The sequence below is a fragment of the Guillardia theta genome, assembly GCF_000315625.1.
Source record: "Guillardia theta CCMP2712 unplaced genomic scaffold GUITHscaffold_46, whole genome shotgun sequence".
NCBI classification, from domain to species: Eukaryota; class Cryptophyceae; order Pyrenomonadales; family Geminigeraceae; genus Guillardia; species Guillardia theta.
In genome coordinates, this window is record NW_005434628.1 from 297,606 (window position 1) to 311,767 (window position 14,162).

General features: G+C 54.3%; 4 protein-coding genes across 4 annotated transcripts; 3 read left to right on the top strand and 1 right to left on the bottom strand.

Moving 5' to 3' along the window:
* Window positions 1-3,033: 3,033 nt before the first annotated feature.
* On the top strand, window positions 3,034-4,863 carry GUITHDRAFT_110573 (hypothetical protein; the record flags this gene model as incomplete). Its single annotated transcript, XM_005830372.1, has 8 exons — window positions 3,034-4,008; window positions 4,060-4,106; window positions 4,152-4,207; window positions 4,259-4,314; window positions 4,362-4,487; window positions 4,591-4,656; window positions 4,702-4,755; window positions 4,801-4,863. 8 exons carry the CDS (start codon window positions 3,034-3,036, stop codon window positions 4,861-4,863), a joined length of 1,443 nt encoding a protein of 480 aa, XP_005830429.1.
* A 522-nt stretch (window positions 4,864-5,385) lies between these two features.
* GUITHDRAFT_110574 (hypothetical protein) lies at window positions 5,386-7,615 on the top strand (the record flags this gene model as incomplete). Its single annotated transcript, XM_005830373.1, has 4 exons — window positions 5,386-7,275; window positions 7,325-7,408; window positions 7,454-7,528; window positions 7,586-7,615. The coding sequence occupies 4 exons, from the start codon at window positions 5,386-5,388 to the stop codon at window positions 7,613-7,615; spliced, it is 2,079 nt and encodes a 692-aa protein (XP_005830430.1).
* A 106-nt stretch (window positions 7,616-7,721) lies between these two features.
* On the bottom strand, window positions 7,722-11,879 carry GUITHDRAFT_110575 (hypothetical protein; the record flags this gene model as incomplete). The annotated part of the gene is made up of 17 exons (XM_005830374.1): window positions 7,722-7,783; window positions 7,838-7,914; window positions 7,974-8,065; window positions 8,118-8,191; window positions 8,235-8,413; window positions 8,462-8,548; window positions 8,729-8,760; window positions 8,827-9,181; window positions 9,233-9,285; window positions 9,342-9,382; window positions 9,430-9,488; window positions 9,568-9,649; window positions 9,938-10,054; window positions 10,103-10,191; window positions 10,251-10,414; window positions 10,458-10,536; window positions 10,579-11,879. The coding sequence occupies 17 exons, from the start codon at window positions 11,877-11,879 to the stop codon at window positions 7,722-7,724; spliced, it is 2,943 nt and encodes a 980-aa protein (XP_005830431.1).
* A 930-nt stretch (window positions 11,880-12,809) lies between these two features.
* Window positions 12,810-13,549, top strand: GUITHDRAFT_73078 (hypothetical protein; the record flags this gene model as incomplete). Its single annotated transcript, XM_005830375.1, has 3 exons — window positions 12,810-13,043; window positions 13,098-13,352; window positions 13,415-13,549. The coding sequence occupies 3 exons, from the start codon at window positions 12,810-12,812 to the stop codon at window positions 13,547-13,549; spliced, it is 624 nt and encodes a 207-aa protein (XP_005830432.1).
* Window positions 13,550-14,162: the final 613 nt, after the last annotated feature.

Sequence of the window (14,162 nt, forward strand, 5' to 3'; positions counted from 1 at the left end):
GGAGAGGAGGTGGACGAGGAGGAGCGGGGGGGACTTGGGTGAGGACGTAGCTGAGGGAGTATGTGACATCTGCTGATGTTGGGCGTCGAAGTAGAGAGGGGAGCAGGATGTAGGGCTTCAAGTTAGCTGCGGATTCATGTAAACCCCGCCCCCCCCTCAAAGTACCATTCCTTTGGGTACATAAACGATGACCGCCTCCATTCTTTGAAGTGAAACCATCACTCAGTCAGGAGCTTCACAAGCCTGCCAGGTTCGAACTAACTTCCTAGACGCATAACATTCACCGGGGCACTTCTGACAGGTCAAGACATCTTTGACTTCAAGTTCTCGGCCATGATAGCTAGCATTGGAGCTGATCGGCTCTCGGAATGTGTCTTGACTCTACCGTCTAACTGAAGAGCCCTCGTCCCTACCCTCTAAACGGGTCTCAGATATTTCATCTCGTCCAGCACCAAGCGCTTGACTCGAGGCCTTCTCAAACTCGCTGCGAGTAGACAACTGGGTGTTGGTGAAGAAAAAACTTGCCAATCGCTTTCACCAGACCGATTGAAAGTATCAAATGAATGTTGGAAGTATTCAAATGAAGTTCAAATGAAGACTCGTATACTCTCCAAGACAGAGTGCAACATGTTTTGATGAGTTGTATGGTACTGCGAGAACATTCCACTGATCCTTCATTGACCCCGAAACATGTCTCCTCCTCTCTCCCTGCCTCCCAAGAGCCGGAGCTGCCGTGCTCGGTCCGCACGACGTTGGCGTAGAAGCGGCTCCCGCTCGACAGCCTCCCCTCCCCCCACGCAACGTTCGTGCTAGCGCTGCTGGTGCTGCTCGGAGTGCTCCTCCTTGAGCTGGGGGAGGAGGTGGCTTGGGAGGCGATGCAGGAAGAAGGGAGGGAGACTGGGCGGCGCTTTCAAGATCGGTTCCATCCTCAAGCCTCCGCCTCACCTGCTCCTCCCCCCTCCACGCCTGCACCTGCCGCCACCTCATCTTCCAGCTCCCCCTCGCTGCCGCCAGCTCACCGCGCTCATCCCCATCACCTCTACCAGCTCGCTCCTCGACATCCCCTGGAGCGATCATACAGCTTAGAGTCCTCCTGCCTCTCCGCGTCCTCTCCCACCACGAGCTCTGCTCCCGTCACGTTGCTTCCTCCTATGGCCTGGACCGCCTCCTCCCCGACATGGTGGCACCGCAGCCATCTCTCAATCTCTGCCGCGTCCAGCTGGGCCAGGCCCCTCCTCTCCAGCTCTCTGCAGCTTCCAGCGTCGCGGTCGGAGGGGCCCAGAGCTGAGAGCAAGGGGTCAGTGTGATACGGTCTAGTCTGCGGGAACCGCGTACCTCGAGCATGCATCAAGTGCAGGAGAAGGAGAGGAGGGAGGCAGGTGGGGCTGAGCCCATGGTACGCTGTGATCACCGTCCTTGTCATCATGTTTTTGTTTTGGTTACTGTTCTCTAGGCTTCAAGATGTTGCTGTCGATGACGAGATCGCCCTGCTGTCGTGAGGACATCTTAACAATCATTTGCGCTTATCCTGCTCAGCAGGATTATTACAAGATGATGATATCCTTGATAAGATCGCGCGCCGGGTCACGGCGGGGCCGCGACTAGAAACTCTCATCAGCCTTATTAGGAACTTTCATCAGCCTTATTAGGAACTCTCATCAGTCTTATTAGGAACTCTCATCAGTCTTATTAGGAACTTTCATCAGTCTCATTAGGAACTCTCATCAGTCTTATTAGGAACTCTCATCAGCCTTATTAGGAACTTTCATCAGTCTTCTTAGGAACTTTCATCAGTCTTATTAGGAACTTTCATCAGTCTCTCATTAGGAACTTTCATCAGTCTTATTAGGAACTTTCATCAGCCTTATTAGGAACTTTCATCAGTCTCTCATTAGGAACTTTCATCAGTCTTATTAGGAACTTTCATCAGCCTTATTAGGAACTCTCATCAGCCTTATTAGGAACTTTCATCAGCCTTATTAGGAACTCTCATCAGCCTTATTAGGAACTCTCATCAGCCTTATTAGGAACTCTCATCAGCCTTATTAGGAACTTTCATCAGCCTTATTAGGAACTCTCATCAGTCTTATTAGGAACTCTCATCAGTCTTATTAGGAACTCTCATCAGCCTTATTAGGAACTCTCATCAGCCTCTCATTAGGAACTTTCATCATCAGTCTTATTAGGAACTCTCATCAGCCTTATTAGGAACTCTCATCAGTCTTATTAGGAACTCTCATCAGTCTTATTAGGAACTCTCATCAGCCTTATTAGGAACTCTCATCAGCCTTATTAGGAACTTTCATCAGTCTCTCATTAGGAACTTTCATCAGTCTTATTAGGAACTTTCATCAGCCTTATTAGGAACTTTCATCAGTCTCATTAGGAACTTTCATCAGTCTTATTAGGAACTCTCATCAGTCTTATTAGGAACTTTCATCAGTCTTATTAGGAACTTTCATCAGTCTTATTAGGAACTCTCATCAGTCTTATTAGGAACTTTCATCAGTCTTATTAGGAACTTTCATCAGTCTTATTAGGAACTTTCATCAGCCTTATTAGGAACTTTCATCATCCGTTATTTCACGGACGTTACTGCAATACTACCGTCAGGACAAATTCAAATTGACCCCACCCTATCAAGTGCTTTTCCTCCTGACCCTACCCCCTTTTCTTGAGGTGTACCCCTATCTGAATGTTATTTTTCTCTTAGATTTACGGGTACAAGCAGTGATTGTTTGTTGACTACCGGTACTATCATTCCTGGAGCCCCTCCTTCTTCCTTCACCTCGTCGTGTACAGCTTTGCCTTGTCCTGTTCCCCTGTCAGTCGTCCTCGAGCCCTCACTCGTACGACATCACGGCCTTCCAGGCGTCTTCTTCATCCTCTTTTGCTGACTGACATCTCCGTCGCTGCTCCATCTTCTACACTGACCCTCTTTGACTAACGAGCAAGGATATGGTAGCTGCCGACGATTTCAGCCCCTTGCACCCCTCCCATGATTGCAGGAGGAGGTCTCGGGGGCCCCGACCCATGTCCTCTTCTCACTTTCCTGCATGGACTTCGTCCAGCACGGTGACTCCTGCTGAAGATTCGAAGAACAAGAACAAAGATTACATCGCTCTGGGAGCATTGGCTGCTGTTTTGTTAGTGATCGCTGCTTTTGCAATGTCGTCAGGCTCCAAACCTGCTATTTCCATGGATGCAGACACGCACAAACTGGTTTCAGACATGAATAAGAGGTTCGAGGAAATGAAGACCATGTACAATGAGAATGTTGGACTGTTGAAAACTGCAAAGCAGAATGGCCAAGTGATTGACAAAAACTTCGACGAGGCTCTTTCCGGTATCAAGTCGACGATGGCAAAGACCGAAGAGTCTATGAAGAAGATCTCTGAGAGCCAAAGAAACTTCGAATCAGTTAAAACAGAGTTGTCAAGCGACATTCAGAAGCTTAGGAAGTACATGCTTGATCAAATTGAGGAACAGAAAAAGTCCTCCGAGGCAAAGACCGCGGACCTTGAAAAATCACTCTCGAAGCTGAGAGAGAAGGCAGAGAAGATGCTGTCAGACGCTGAGAGCCTCAACTCTCGTCTCCTTCAATCCCTGGAAACTGCCAAGACCGAGATCGACTCCAAGATGCAGAAGGAAGTGAATTCCTTACTTGCCACGGAGCGCAAGGCTATCGAGAAGAAGATATCGGAGGCTTCTCAGAGCATGTTGGTTGCTGCTAAGTCCGAGATCTTGGCTATGGCCATCAGCAAGATGAACGAGGAGCTGAATGAGAAGATCAAGCAAGCAGTGGCGCAGCTTGTCAAGCAGAGGCAGAGCGACGACCTTGAGAAACAGATCAAGCACGTTCTTCGCGCACTGTTCCAGGAGAGAATCGGCAGGATTGACTGGCTCTTGGAGGTCAATGGAGCCAGCATCACCAACCATTCGGAGACCTTTCCTGCATGCAAGAACACCAGTGTTTTCAGCTACTTGAAGTGCTCGACGTCGCAACAGGTTGCAAGCGAAACTTTTGCTTCACTGTTTGTTGACGGTAACCTGCGACAGCTGAACCCCAAGACTTTCATCCACTCGGATGTGGCTGGCTTATCCATGTTAGCCTCCTGCTCCACCTCTGCTCGTCTCACGTCCTGTTTCAGGATCGACTCCCCGAGCATGATGCTCGGCAACTGCTGGGCCATGAGCGGGTCGCAAGGTGAGAGCGAGGGGAGGAGCGCGAGGATCGAAGACGTGACGGCCTCTCTAGGGTTCGTTGAGATCCGCCTGTCGAAGCTGCTTCGCGTCACCGAGGCTGTGATCCAGGTAGGCGGAGAGTAAACATTGGTGCTGCCCTGACGTACCCGATGCAGCACATCCCCAAGAGGATATCGCCCGACATTCGCAGCGCTCCTAGAGGCTTCCGCATCCTCGGCTCGCTCTCCGGCGCGGAAACTGAGGAGGGATCGTTCAAGGTCTTGGTTGAGGGAGAGTATGAGGTGCTCCTCGATCCCCATCCTCCTCATCCCTCTGTCGTGCCCACCCTCCTCCTCCTCTCAAGCGTCGGTCATCATTTGGTGATTGAGAATGACTGGGCAACAGGTTCGGGAAGATGCTTCTGAGGAGGAGCTGTTGCCTCATGTTCAGACCTTCGCTGTCAAGAACTCGGTTTGTCTGTCTTCCTCTTTCCAACTTCCTGACTTCATACGGCAGCCCCTCGTTGATACCATCCGCTACGAGATCTTATCAAACCAGGGGAAGCAAGAGGTGATGTTCTCCTGCTGTGCATACCAGCAATGACGATGATGGCAGTTCACATGCTTGTATCACATGCGCCTCCATGGAGAGGAGGCAACGCCTATGGTGTCGTCGTGATGGCTGTAATCTAGTTGCGTGTGTGAGAGTTGAGAGTGAAGATATTGACACCCGACCCTTGAGGTCTGAAATAACTTGACGTGTCTACCTGCGTCATGCTCCTCCTTCTGTTTTATTCTCCTCACACTCCTCGACACTCCCCACCTCCCGTTCCCATCCAGTAGAGTGACTGAAGGTACAAGAATAGAACATCAATAATTTTAATCCTCTACATGGCAACTTGGTTTCTACCTTGTACGAGTCTCTAACGCACCGTCCCTGCTTCTAACTTGTTTCTTCTCTCTTCTCTCTCAGCTCCTTCCCTCCCTTCCCTCCTCTCCCCCCCTGCTCCCTTGGTGCGTCGGTTTCTTCCGTTGCGACTGTCCGCAAGGTCATCAACGGACCTCCTCCAGAGGTCCGGACGGGGAGAGCCGAGGGGAGGGCGAGCGATGGGGTAGGAGGGAGGAGGAGGCGATGGCGGAGGACGTGAAGGCACGTACAGGAGGCGGGAGGAGGCAGGGATGGTATACGCTCTACAAGCAGATGAGCAACCCAGCGCACTTGAGTCATCTTGACCTCAGAGGATGCCAGCTGACGGCCGAGGATGCCAGGCAGTTGATGGACAGGATGAACGAGTTCTCGTCCCTGTCCTCCCTCGATCTCAGCATGAACCCCCTCGGCCCCAAGGGCATGAAGGTCGTGCTCATGGCGCTGGCGGTGGGAGACATCCAGGGAGGGAGGAAGGCGGAGGGGAGGACGTCGAGGGCTCTGAGCACGCTCCTGCTCAACTCTATCGGGCTGAGCGACCACAACTCGGGTGTTCTCGCACTCGTCGGGCTCAGACACAACTTGTCATGCATAACACTCGGCAAGAACAACCTCGCTGATCGCGCAGCTCTTGTCCTGCATAAGTCGCTGCCAGGCAACGCGAGTCAGCTCACTAGCCTCGACCTGTCGGACAACTACCTGAGCGACGTCGGGGGCTACAGGCTGCTGGAAGCAGCTGAGAGGTGCACGAACATGAAGATGCTGATCCTGAATGGGAACCCAGTGTCGTCCGAGCTGCTTCAGAGGGCAAGGAGCATCAACGATGCTGCTGCGCGATGGAACGCGGACGCTGCGGCGCCTCAGAGGAAGATCCGTTCCTCTCATCCAGGCTTCCTCGCGTACCAGAGGATGACGTCTGCGCTGAAGCTGTTGCAGCATCAGGCGTCTCGGGTGTCCTCTCTCCGGGAAGCTCTCAAGACCGTGAGAGACGAGGTGGAGGAAGGGACGTGGCAGGAGAGCTCGGAGCATGCGAGCTCTGCCTGTTTGAAGCTCGTGAGCCTGGCGGACGAGGAGCTGAAGCAGACGGTTCAGCTCTTGTCTTCCTTCCAAGAATCAGTTGGGCTGGCGCGGGACGAGGTTGGCCAGTCGATTCTACGATGCGAGGAGGAGGAAGGGGAGGCAGGGGATAGAAGAAGCGAGAGCGAGTACTTCTTCGAGCAGAAGCTGAAAGAGATGAGTATTGAAAACATCCGAAGAACTTCTGAGCTGGAGAGGAGAGAAGCGCAGGTGGCTCGTGCTGAGAAGAACCTGGCGAAGAGAATCCACGAGCATGCTGAAGCTCGAGCCAAGTTGGAGCGCGAGAGGGAGTTGACAGACCTGATAGCGGATGAGACCGAGCAGACGTGCCGAGAGGGCGAGCTCGTTTCTTCGTTGGCGCGCAAGGTGTACATTAAAGCCACCCATGACGAGGAGAAGAGATCGTTGCTAGAAGATCTCTACAGGCAGAAAGAAGCAAGGCTGTCGGATCTCCACCAACAGATACAACTATCCTTGTCGTCGCTCAGGCAAGAGCACCAGCAGCTCTCCGAGGACAAGGCAACTCAGAGACACGCCATGGCGTCACTGAGAGAGGCAGAGAAGAGCGTCAGGAGCTTCATATCAGACATTCAAGCTTCTTTCATCGAGTGTGACTGCGAGTGCGGCGAGCTCAATCCCCAACGGATGAGTCTTGCTGACATGCCGGAGTTCCTGCAGAATCTGAGGGTGGCGAGAGACAAGATTCTGACTTTGATCAAGACACAATATGAGACCAAGTTGAGATGTTCAACGCAAGAGAAGATCATCCAGCTCTGCACGCATGGGCCAGCAAGTACATGGGATCAGTCTGCAGCCTTGGAAGATTCTTCCGCAGGGAATACAAGCTCCTGTAGTCACCAAGGCACTTTCGCTACCTCACAGCCTTTCGCATCCGATGCTTGCAATGAAACTAGGGGCACTGCATCTCAAGTCAGCCCCCAAGGACACGTCAAGAGGAATGGCGCAAGCGACGTGAAAGTCTCCTTGGACACCTCGTCTCCAGCACTCCACTCATCCGACGCCAGCCTGTTCCCCTGCCAGCTTCTCCATCCACATCGCGAGGGAGTGGGAGGAGAGGCCAGCAACAAGGTGAAGGGAACGCACGTGTGTTGCTGAAGCCTCACCCTGCTGCTGACAGGTGGACAGTCACGAGGCAGAGGCGGGGGGAGGCGAGAGGGGAAGATGGATGCAAGAGATGTGTGGGAGGCAGCAGGCGGATGAGGTTGGAAGTACGAGCCTTCCCTCTCCTCCTCACGCTCCCGCTCAGGTGCTCGAGCTGATCGACATGTTTGAAACTCTCGGCGACGTGTTCGAGCTCAAGTCCTACGACCTCCGGCTCAAGGTAGCTGAACCTTGTCCCTCCTGCTCCCTCCCTGCTTGTCGCTGAGATCTTGCGCAGGAGATCGAGATGGAGATTGCAAGAGCTTGACGAAAGTTGAGAGGTTGTATCACTGACAAGCATGTAGAAACTTACAATCAATAAATCACAAGGCTGTAAATGGCCTCTTCGTCTCCGAAGTTAACTCGCCCTCACGTCACTCCTTCACCATCAGCCGTTTGAACGACGTCGCGCGCTCGGGTGGCCATGGCGGCATCCCTACAGGAGCAGTCAGACCCCAGCTGCTTCTTAGCTGCCAGGAGGACTTGACACCTTTCATCAGCTTGATGTTGACATCCGTGACGACCTGGAGGGTGTCCTCCAGCAGAGCATGAAAGATCCCGTGCAACCTGCCCAGCAGGGGCTTATCACGAGCTGCTGACGTCAGCACCATTGTCCCTTCACTCACCGCCGCGTGTGAGACTGCAGGTCAGGGTTGCGGTTGACCTCCAGCAGGTAAACATGCCCAGAGACATCGATCAGGAGGTCGAAGCCCAGCAGCTGACCAGCAATCGTCACCCTCCTCCTCCTCCTCCTCCGTCCGTACAGCTACCTGGAAGCACCCTCGCCGCGTTGAGAGCGTCGGCAGAGCAGCTTGCACGCAGTCAGTCATGATCCTCTCTATCCCTGCTGCTCGTCAGCCAAGATCGCCTCCCCCTGCCCTGCAGACCTGGCAGGATCTGGTCGTCGAGCATGCCCCCCAAGTCCTTGCTCTCCAGGTACTGCCGGAAGCGAGACGCGTCCCACACAGAGTCCTCGCCGAAGAGAGGATGGTGCTTCTGCACGCAGATGTTGGTGAGGTGCGATGATTTCCTCCCAAGGTCCTTGACGTCAAACGCCTCACAAGCCCTGCAGGACATGTCGGGGGGCGCGGAGGGAAGGAGGGAAGGGGGGTACCTTCTGAGGTAGAAGTCGTCGTACCTCAGAAACAGCCGAGGGTTCACTGAAGCGACAAGGCAGAAGGCCCTGATGTCAAACTTTCGCCTGCAAGACTGTGAGAAGGAGGAGAGGAGCAAAGGGATGAAAGAGGAGGGACAGGGGGAGGAGCAAGTAGGGAGAGTGAGGCTGGGAAGGAGGAAGGGGGGGTTGGGGGGAGGGGGGGTAGAGGGGCCAAGAGGAGCAGGAAGGGGAGAGGAGTGGAAGAAGAGGGGAGTGAGAAGTCACCTTGCAATAAGGAGGGGGTTCATGATGTATTCCTGCAACATCTCAGGTAAGGAGAGGAGAGGAGGAGGAGGAGGAGGAGGAGCGGAGCTGAAATTGACCTGCAGGATGACTTCGTCCCCAGGTCTGAGGAGCCTCTTCTCCCCTGAAGCTGACTTCTTCCCTCGTTCTTTCTTCGCTGCGCTCCTCCTCTCCGCCCTTCCCTCCTCCGCCGCCCTGAGGGGCTCAATGACGTCGAGCGAGTCAACCCAGATGTCTCGCGATATGGCGGGAATGTCGCAGGTGCGGCAGACTACGATCCCCGTCCCCTGGTTGTTGTTGGAGGGCTTGATGATCCAGATCCTCTCGTCCCTCGCCATCTCCTCCCCCTCCTTCCCCAGCAGATCGCCAGCTCCCTGCAGGAGGCCCCGAGGGTTCGAGGCAATCTTGGACATGGGGAGGAAGCCGAGGTCGCAGCTAAGGTCGTTGTCAGAACAAGGATGAGGTCGTCGAAAGCTCTCTCCCTACCCCGAGCTCTTGGCGTGCTCCTCGAGGCATCGGAGGAGCTTGCTCTTGTTGGACTGAAGGGCAGCAACCCGTGATCTACCGCTCGATCAAGTCAATCAGAGCAGCTCACCAACACTTCAACTCCAGGAAGGACGTTCACCAGCTGCTCTCCTGCAGACACGTTTGAGTTGCGCTGCTATAGTAGCAGGCCCACTGACCAGCCCTGAAGGTGTCGAAGTTGACCTCCCACGTTTGCTGTACCCACCGGATTGCATAACTGAAATATCCAGGTACCGGAGGGATCAGTCAACCCCCCAACATATCCGGCGAGTCAAGGCAGCCTGGGATTTTCTCACCTGTCATCATTCTTGGCGTTGAACGAAAGCCGTTGGTAGCCGTGCTTGGTGAACGTGTCGACGATGGACGGGAACCCGTTCCCTGCGCAGCCAGTCAACGTCAGCCAGTCTGCAAGTCACTCGCCATTGACGACGAAGAACGTCGGCTTCGCCCCCTCTTGACACCAGCTGGGCCGCCAGATGCTCTCCACCCCCTTGGGGTTTCCCAGCTCCGTGTTAACTTGTTCGAGGAGTTGGACGCATGTCAGCGGATCCCCCGTCGTGATCGACCAGCCGCTACTGCTGCTCGTCTTGTCAGCCCGCGCCCTGCTCGCCCCGTTGGCTCTGCTTCTCCCCGTTTCAGCCAGCTGCTCCAGCTGTAAAACTTCACCTTGAGGGCGAGACAAGACTCTGTGACCCACCTTGACACCCGGCCTGACGCCCACCGGAAGGCTCAGCAGCCCCTTCTCGGTACTTGACGTGCCCGGCACCTTCACAGGATCTGCTGCTGCCGCCAGCCAGCGTCAACTCCACGAGCCCCCCACTAGCGGCTCACCATCATCTTCAGCTGACAACCTCGACGAACCTCTTGCTGAGACCGTTGCTCGGGCCGTGTGCTCGGATGAAGAGGGGGCTGACAGTGACCTGGTGGTCAAGAGCGCCCTCGGCGGCCTCGAAGGAGCCTTTGCCGAGCTCTCTTCCACCTGTTACGGGTACATTCCGTGTCAATGAGAGCCCAAGGGGCTGCGCGTTCAATTGCCTTCTTCTGCTTCGAGAGACTCTGAGAGCCAGCGGTGACGCCGTTGCCTATCATAGGCAGAACCTCTAGCCCAGCTCTGCTCGAGCTTTCCGCCTTCTCAGCTCGCTTCTGTCGTCCTCACGTCACACAGGCATAGCACGAACCTTCTCACCTTGCGGGACTTTGACTTGCGCGACGGCAGGATGTCCCAGGCTTCCTTGGAGACCTTCGGGACAACAGGGGCCGAGAGCCTGACGAGGACGTCAACTGCGGCAGGGGGGAGGCAGCGGCACCTGATCCAGAAGGGAGTCTCGAAGCTGGAGGAGGGAGCTGACTCATGAGCAGAGGGCCGCGTGCTTGAGCTGAGACCCTGCTGGGGCAGATCCGTGCTCGTCCCATGATCTTGAAGGAGCGACCGGTCAAGGCCCTCACTGACATAGCGAGGCGTCCTCGACCTCAGCAGCCTCTTGCTCTTCACCGGCGATTCCTTGGGCTCGGACAACCTCGCAAACAGCCCTCTGGGAGTGTTGATCCTCCTCTCAGCATGCGGCGCATCGCTCTCTGTCCCTCTCGTCTTCCCCTTGACCTTGTCTTGACCTTCCTCGACGGAGTTAGAGGCCTTCAGGGGCTTCCTCGAGACCACGGACTTCCGCTTGCTCGCCTTCTTCGGGACGTCCTGCCCTTCTCCTCTCAGCTCCACAGCTCTGTTGTCATCCTGACTCATATGCAAATTGTCGAGAAGGACTTCCTCCGCACTCTCCTCTACGATTTTCAGCCCCTCGGCATGAAGGCAAAGATCCTTCAAACTATCCGAAGCATTGCTGTTTGGGCCAAGAGCTTCTCGATTTTCAGACATGCTCTGTCTGTACTGTTGGAGATCAAGAATGGAGCGTGTAGGAGCACAGAGTTCTTCAGTACTCTCCTTCTCACTCTCTTCTTCAGCCTTCACGTCTTCCTCCTGAATCCTTAGATAATCAGCATGGTCTCCGAGGTAACGAGCCTTTACGTCTCCCTCTGAATTCGCATGACGTTGCTCGTCGATTCCGCCTCCAGCGCTGATACCCGAGTCTTCGCACTCCTCAAGCACCATTTCTGCCGCACGCATATCCTGAGAGTGGATTTGTGCTGCTGCTGGCAGCGGAGGAGGTATCTCAGCGCCTCGCTCCACTAGCTGTCGCTCCTCCTCCTCTGCCATCTCCTGCTCATGCACGCATGGCGTTATCCCTCGTTCTTCCAGCACCTTGGCCGCATCGTAGCCGCGAAGCAGCTCGATCCAGTTGTGCCGCTCAATGCAGCCGGAGCCATCGAAGTCCATGGCCCTGTGCAGCTGGACATGGGCGGCCTCGTCGATCATCCCCAGCAGAGGCCGCGAAGTTTGGAGGAACTCAGAGAGGTTGATCTTGCCATCGCAGTCGATGTCAAACACCTCGAACCCTTCCTCGGGGGTGAGCCCGTTGTACAGCAATGCAGCTGCGAGCAGGTTCAGCCCGGGGACGTGGAAGGAGAAGCAGGAGAGTTCGAGGTCAGCATGCGGGTCGCTTTGCAACGCGTGCAACGCGTCATTCGTCGTGCCCTCCGCCTCTTCCGCCTCCATCCTTCTCACGCAGCATGTAGTTGATTCCGGGGCTTCATGGTCTCAGAAGTGAGGCAAGGTAGGCTGCTTGAGCTGCGAAACAAGACGCAACATGTTTCAAGCATAACATGCTTCTAACGTCATTCGCGCGCACATCTCAACGGCCTGTCCAACCTGAAACCAAACTTAGTCGCGATGAAATGGCAAATAATTGACTGTAGAGGGGAGTCACGAAAGGTGAAGAGTGTTACGAATCTACGTTACAGGTTTCCATGGATCCCCTGCTCTCAAGCTAGAACATCTAGTCTGATCTGAACCTCGATGTTTCTCATCCTCAACCTCCATGCTCCCTACTCCCTCGCCCTTTGAACAAAAACCAAATTTCAACCATTCCCTCTCTGAGCCAACTGCTGTCGGGCGCGCACCAGTGGCAAGATATAGTAATACCTGAAGACATTTGTCAACAAACTGACAACAATTAGAAGGTATATTATACCCGAAGGCAGAAAGTTTGCTGCCCCGGTTCCTCCGTATTAAATGTTTACTCAACATTGTTGTCTGACTCTCGAAATGGGGCGCGGATCTGACATAAGGCGCATGGGGAAAGGCGAATCGCGATGGCTGGGTATGGCAGCAATGGCAGCCATGATCGCAGCTGTTGATAGTGTGGGACATGTATATGATAGGACGGGGACTTGCCTGAAGGCAAGAGCATGCACAAGGACTTCGAGTGAAGGGTTGGTGGCAGCGGGACACCCTGTCAGTTTCGTGTCCTCGTCCTGCCCTCTGTGGGGAAGGAGCAACGGATTTGACAGGAGAGACGGCTTGACCTCAGCAGGCCCAGGAGGAAGTCCGCGACTGAGAGTTGGATGCTCCGGACGAGAGAGCCTGAGATCCCGGCGCCCGTCCCTCCCCTCGCTGAACAGGCCGACGAGACGCTGCGGGTTAAGGATGTGCTTGTCTGAGGACGAGAGGAGACTTCTGTGGGAGAAGATAGAGGATCTCGACTCCGAGATGAATGTGGCGGTATCTGAAGAGAACTACTCGCGGGCAGCAGAGCTGAGGGATGAGATCGCCCGCCTGAAATCGACAGACCCCTACTCCAACGCGGAGGCAGAGCTCTCCATCGCCGTAGCAAACGAACGCTACGAGGAAGCGGCGGCGCTGAGGAAGAAGATGAAGGAGGTCGGAAAGCCGCCGGTGCTCCACAAGAAGGAGAAGAAGCTGCAGGCGCTCGAGCTCGCTCTAGCTACTCCTATCACCCAACCTGCTGACTCGCTCGGCATCAAAGCCAACAGCGATACAGTGACGAGGGGGGTGCGCATTCAGACGGTGGGCTTCTACCTGCCTGACCCGAGCTCTCCCTCCGATGGGCGTTTCATGTTCGGTTACAATGTCACGATCACCAACCTCAACAACGAGACCTGCCAGCTCCTCTCCCGTACTTGGCTGATCAAAACGCGGGTGACGCCCTCCGACTCCAAGACTCAAGTTGTGAGTGAATGCTGACTGTGTGCGTCCGTGCGGTGAGAGTTTGATCTCTCTGCCAACTGCAGGTAAGTGGCTCCGGTGTGATCGGGCGGCAGCCGGTGCTGGGGCCGAACGAGAGTTTCACGTATTCTTCATTGTGCCCTCTGTCTCTGGACGAGAGCTACCTCAGGAACCTCCCACAAGACAGAGTAAGAAACTGATGTATCTTGCTGATTGTATGAGATTGTGACGTCTGGTGAAGGTGCTCGGCAGCATGGAAGGGAGCTACCTCATGGTGACGGGGGTGATGTTGCATCATGTGCTTGTTGGTTGATTTTGTGATCATTGCTAGTAGGCTGTTGGACAGACAGGCTTTCAGGCCATCATAGATCCTTTCTATTTCATTCTCCCAGTGGATGTCGAGATTTTCTGATAGTCACTTCTGATTCTACTACACCTAAACTTCTTGTTCGATAAAACTCTGCTCGTTCCCACGAACACAGATTTTGCACGGTGTCATGCAAGGCTTGCACTTGCGATGTCATGATCTTCTCAAGTTTATATCGAAATCATACTATACAATGCTTTGAAGCGAAAAAACAATCTTCTCAAAATCTTAAATACAGCCTTGGGTCGTTAACAGCACCGGTTCTTGTACGATATTTCCATTGACCCAGAATACTGTGAAACCATTTGCTCAAGCAAGCCATCATCAACATCTTCCGGTGCTGGCGTTAGAACGATTGATATGTCCATCTGGACCAAAGAGGAAGACCGGCTCCTGCACTTCTGGCTCTTTGTAGAAGATTGCATTTTCGTGGATATCGTGAGATT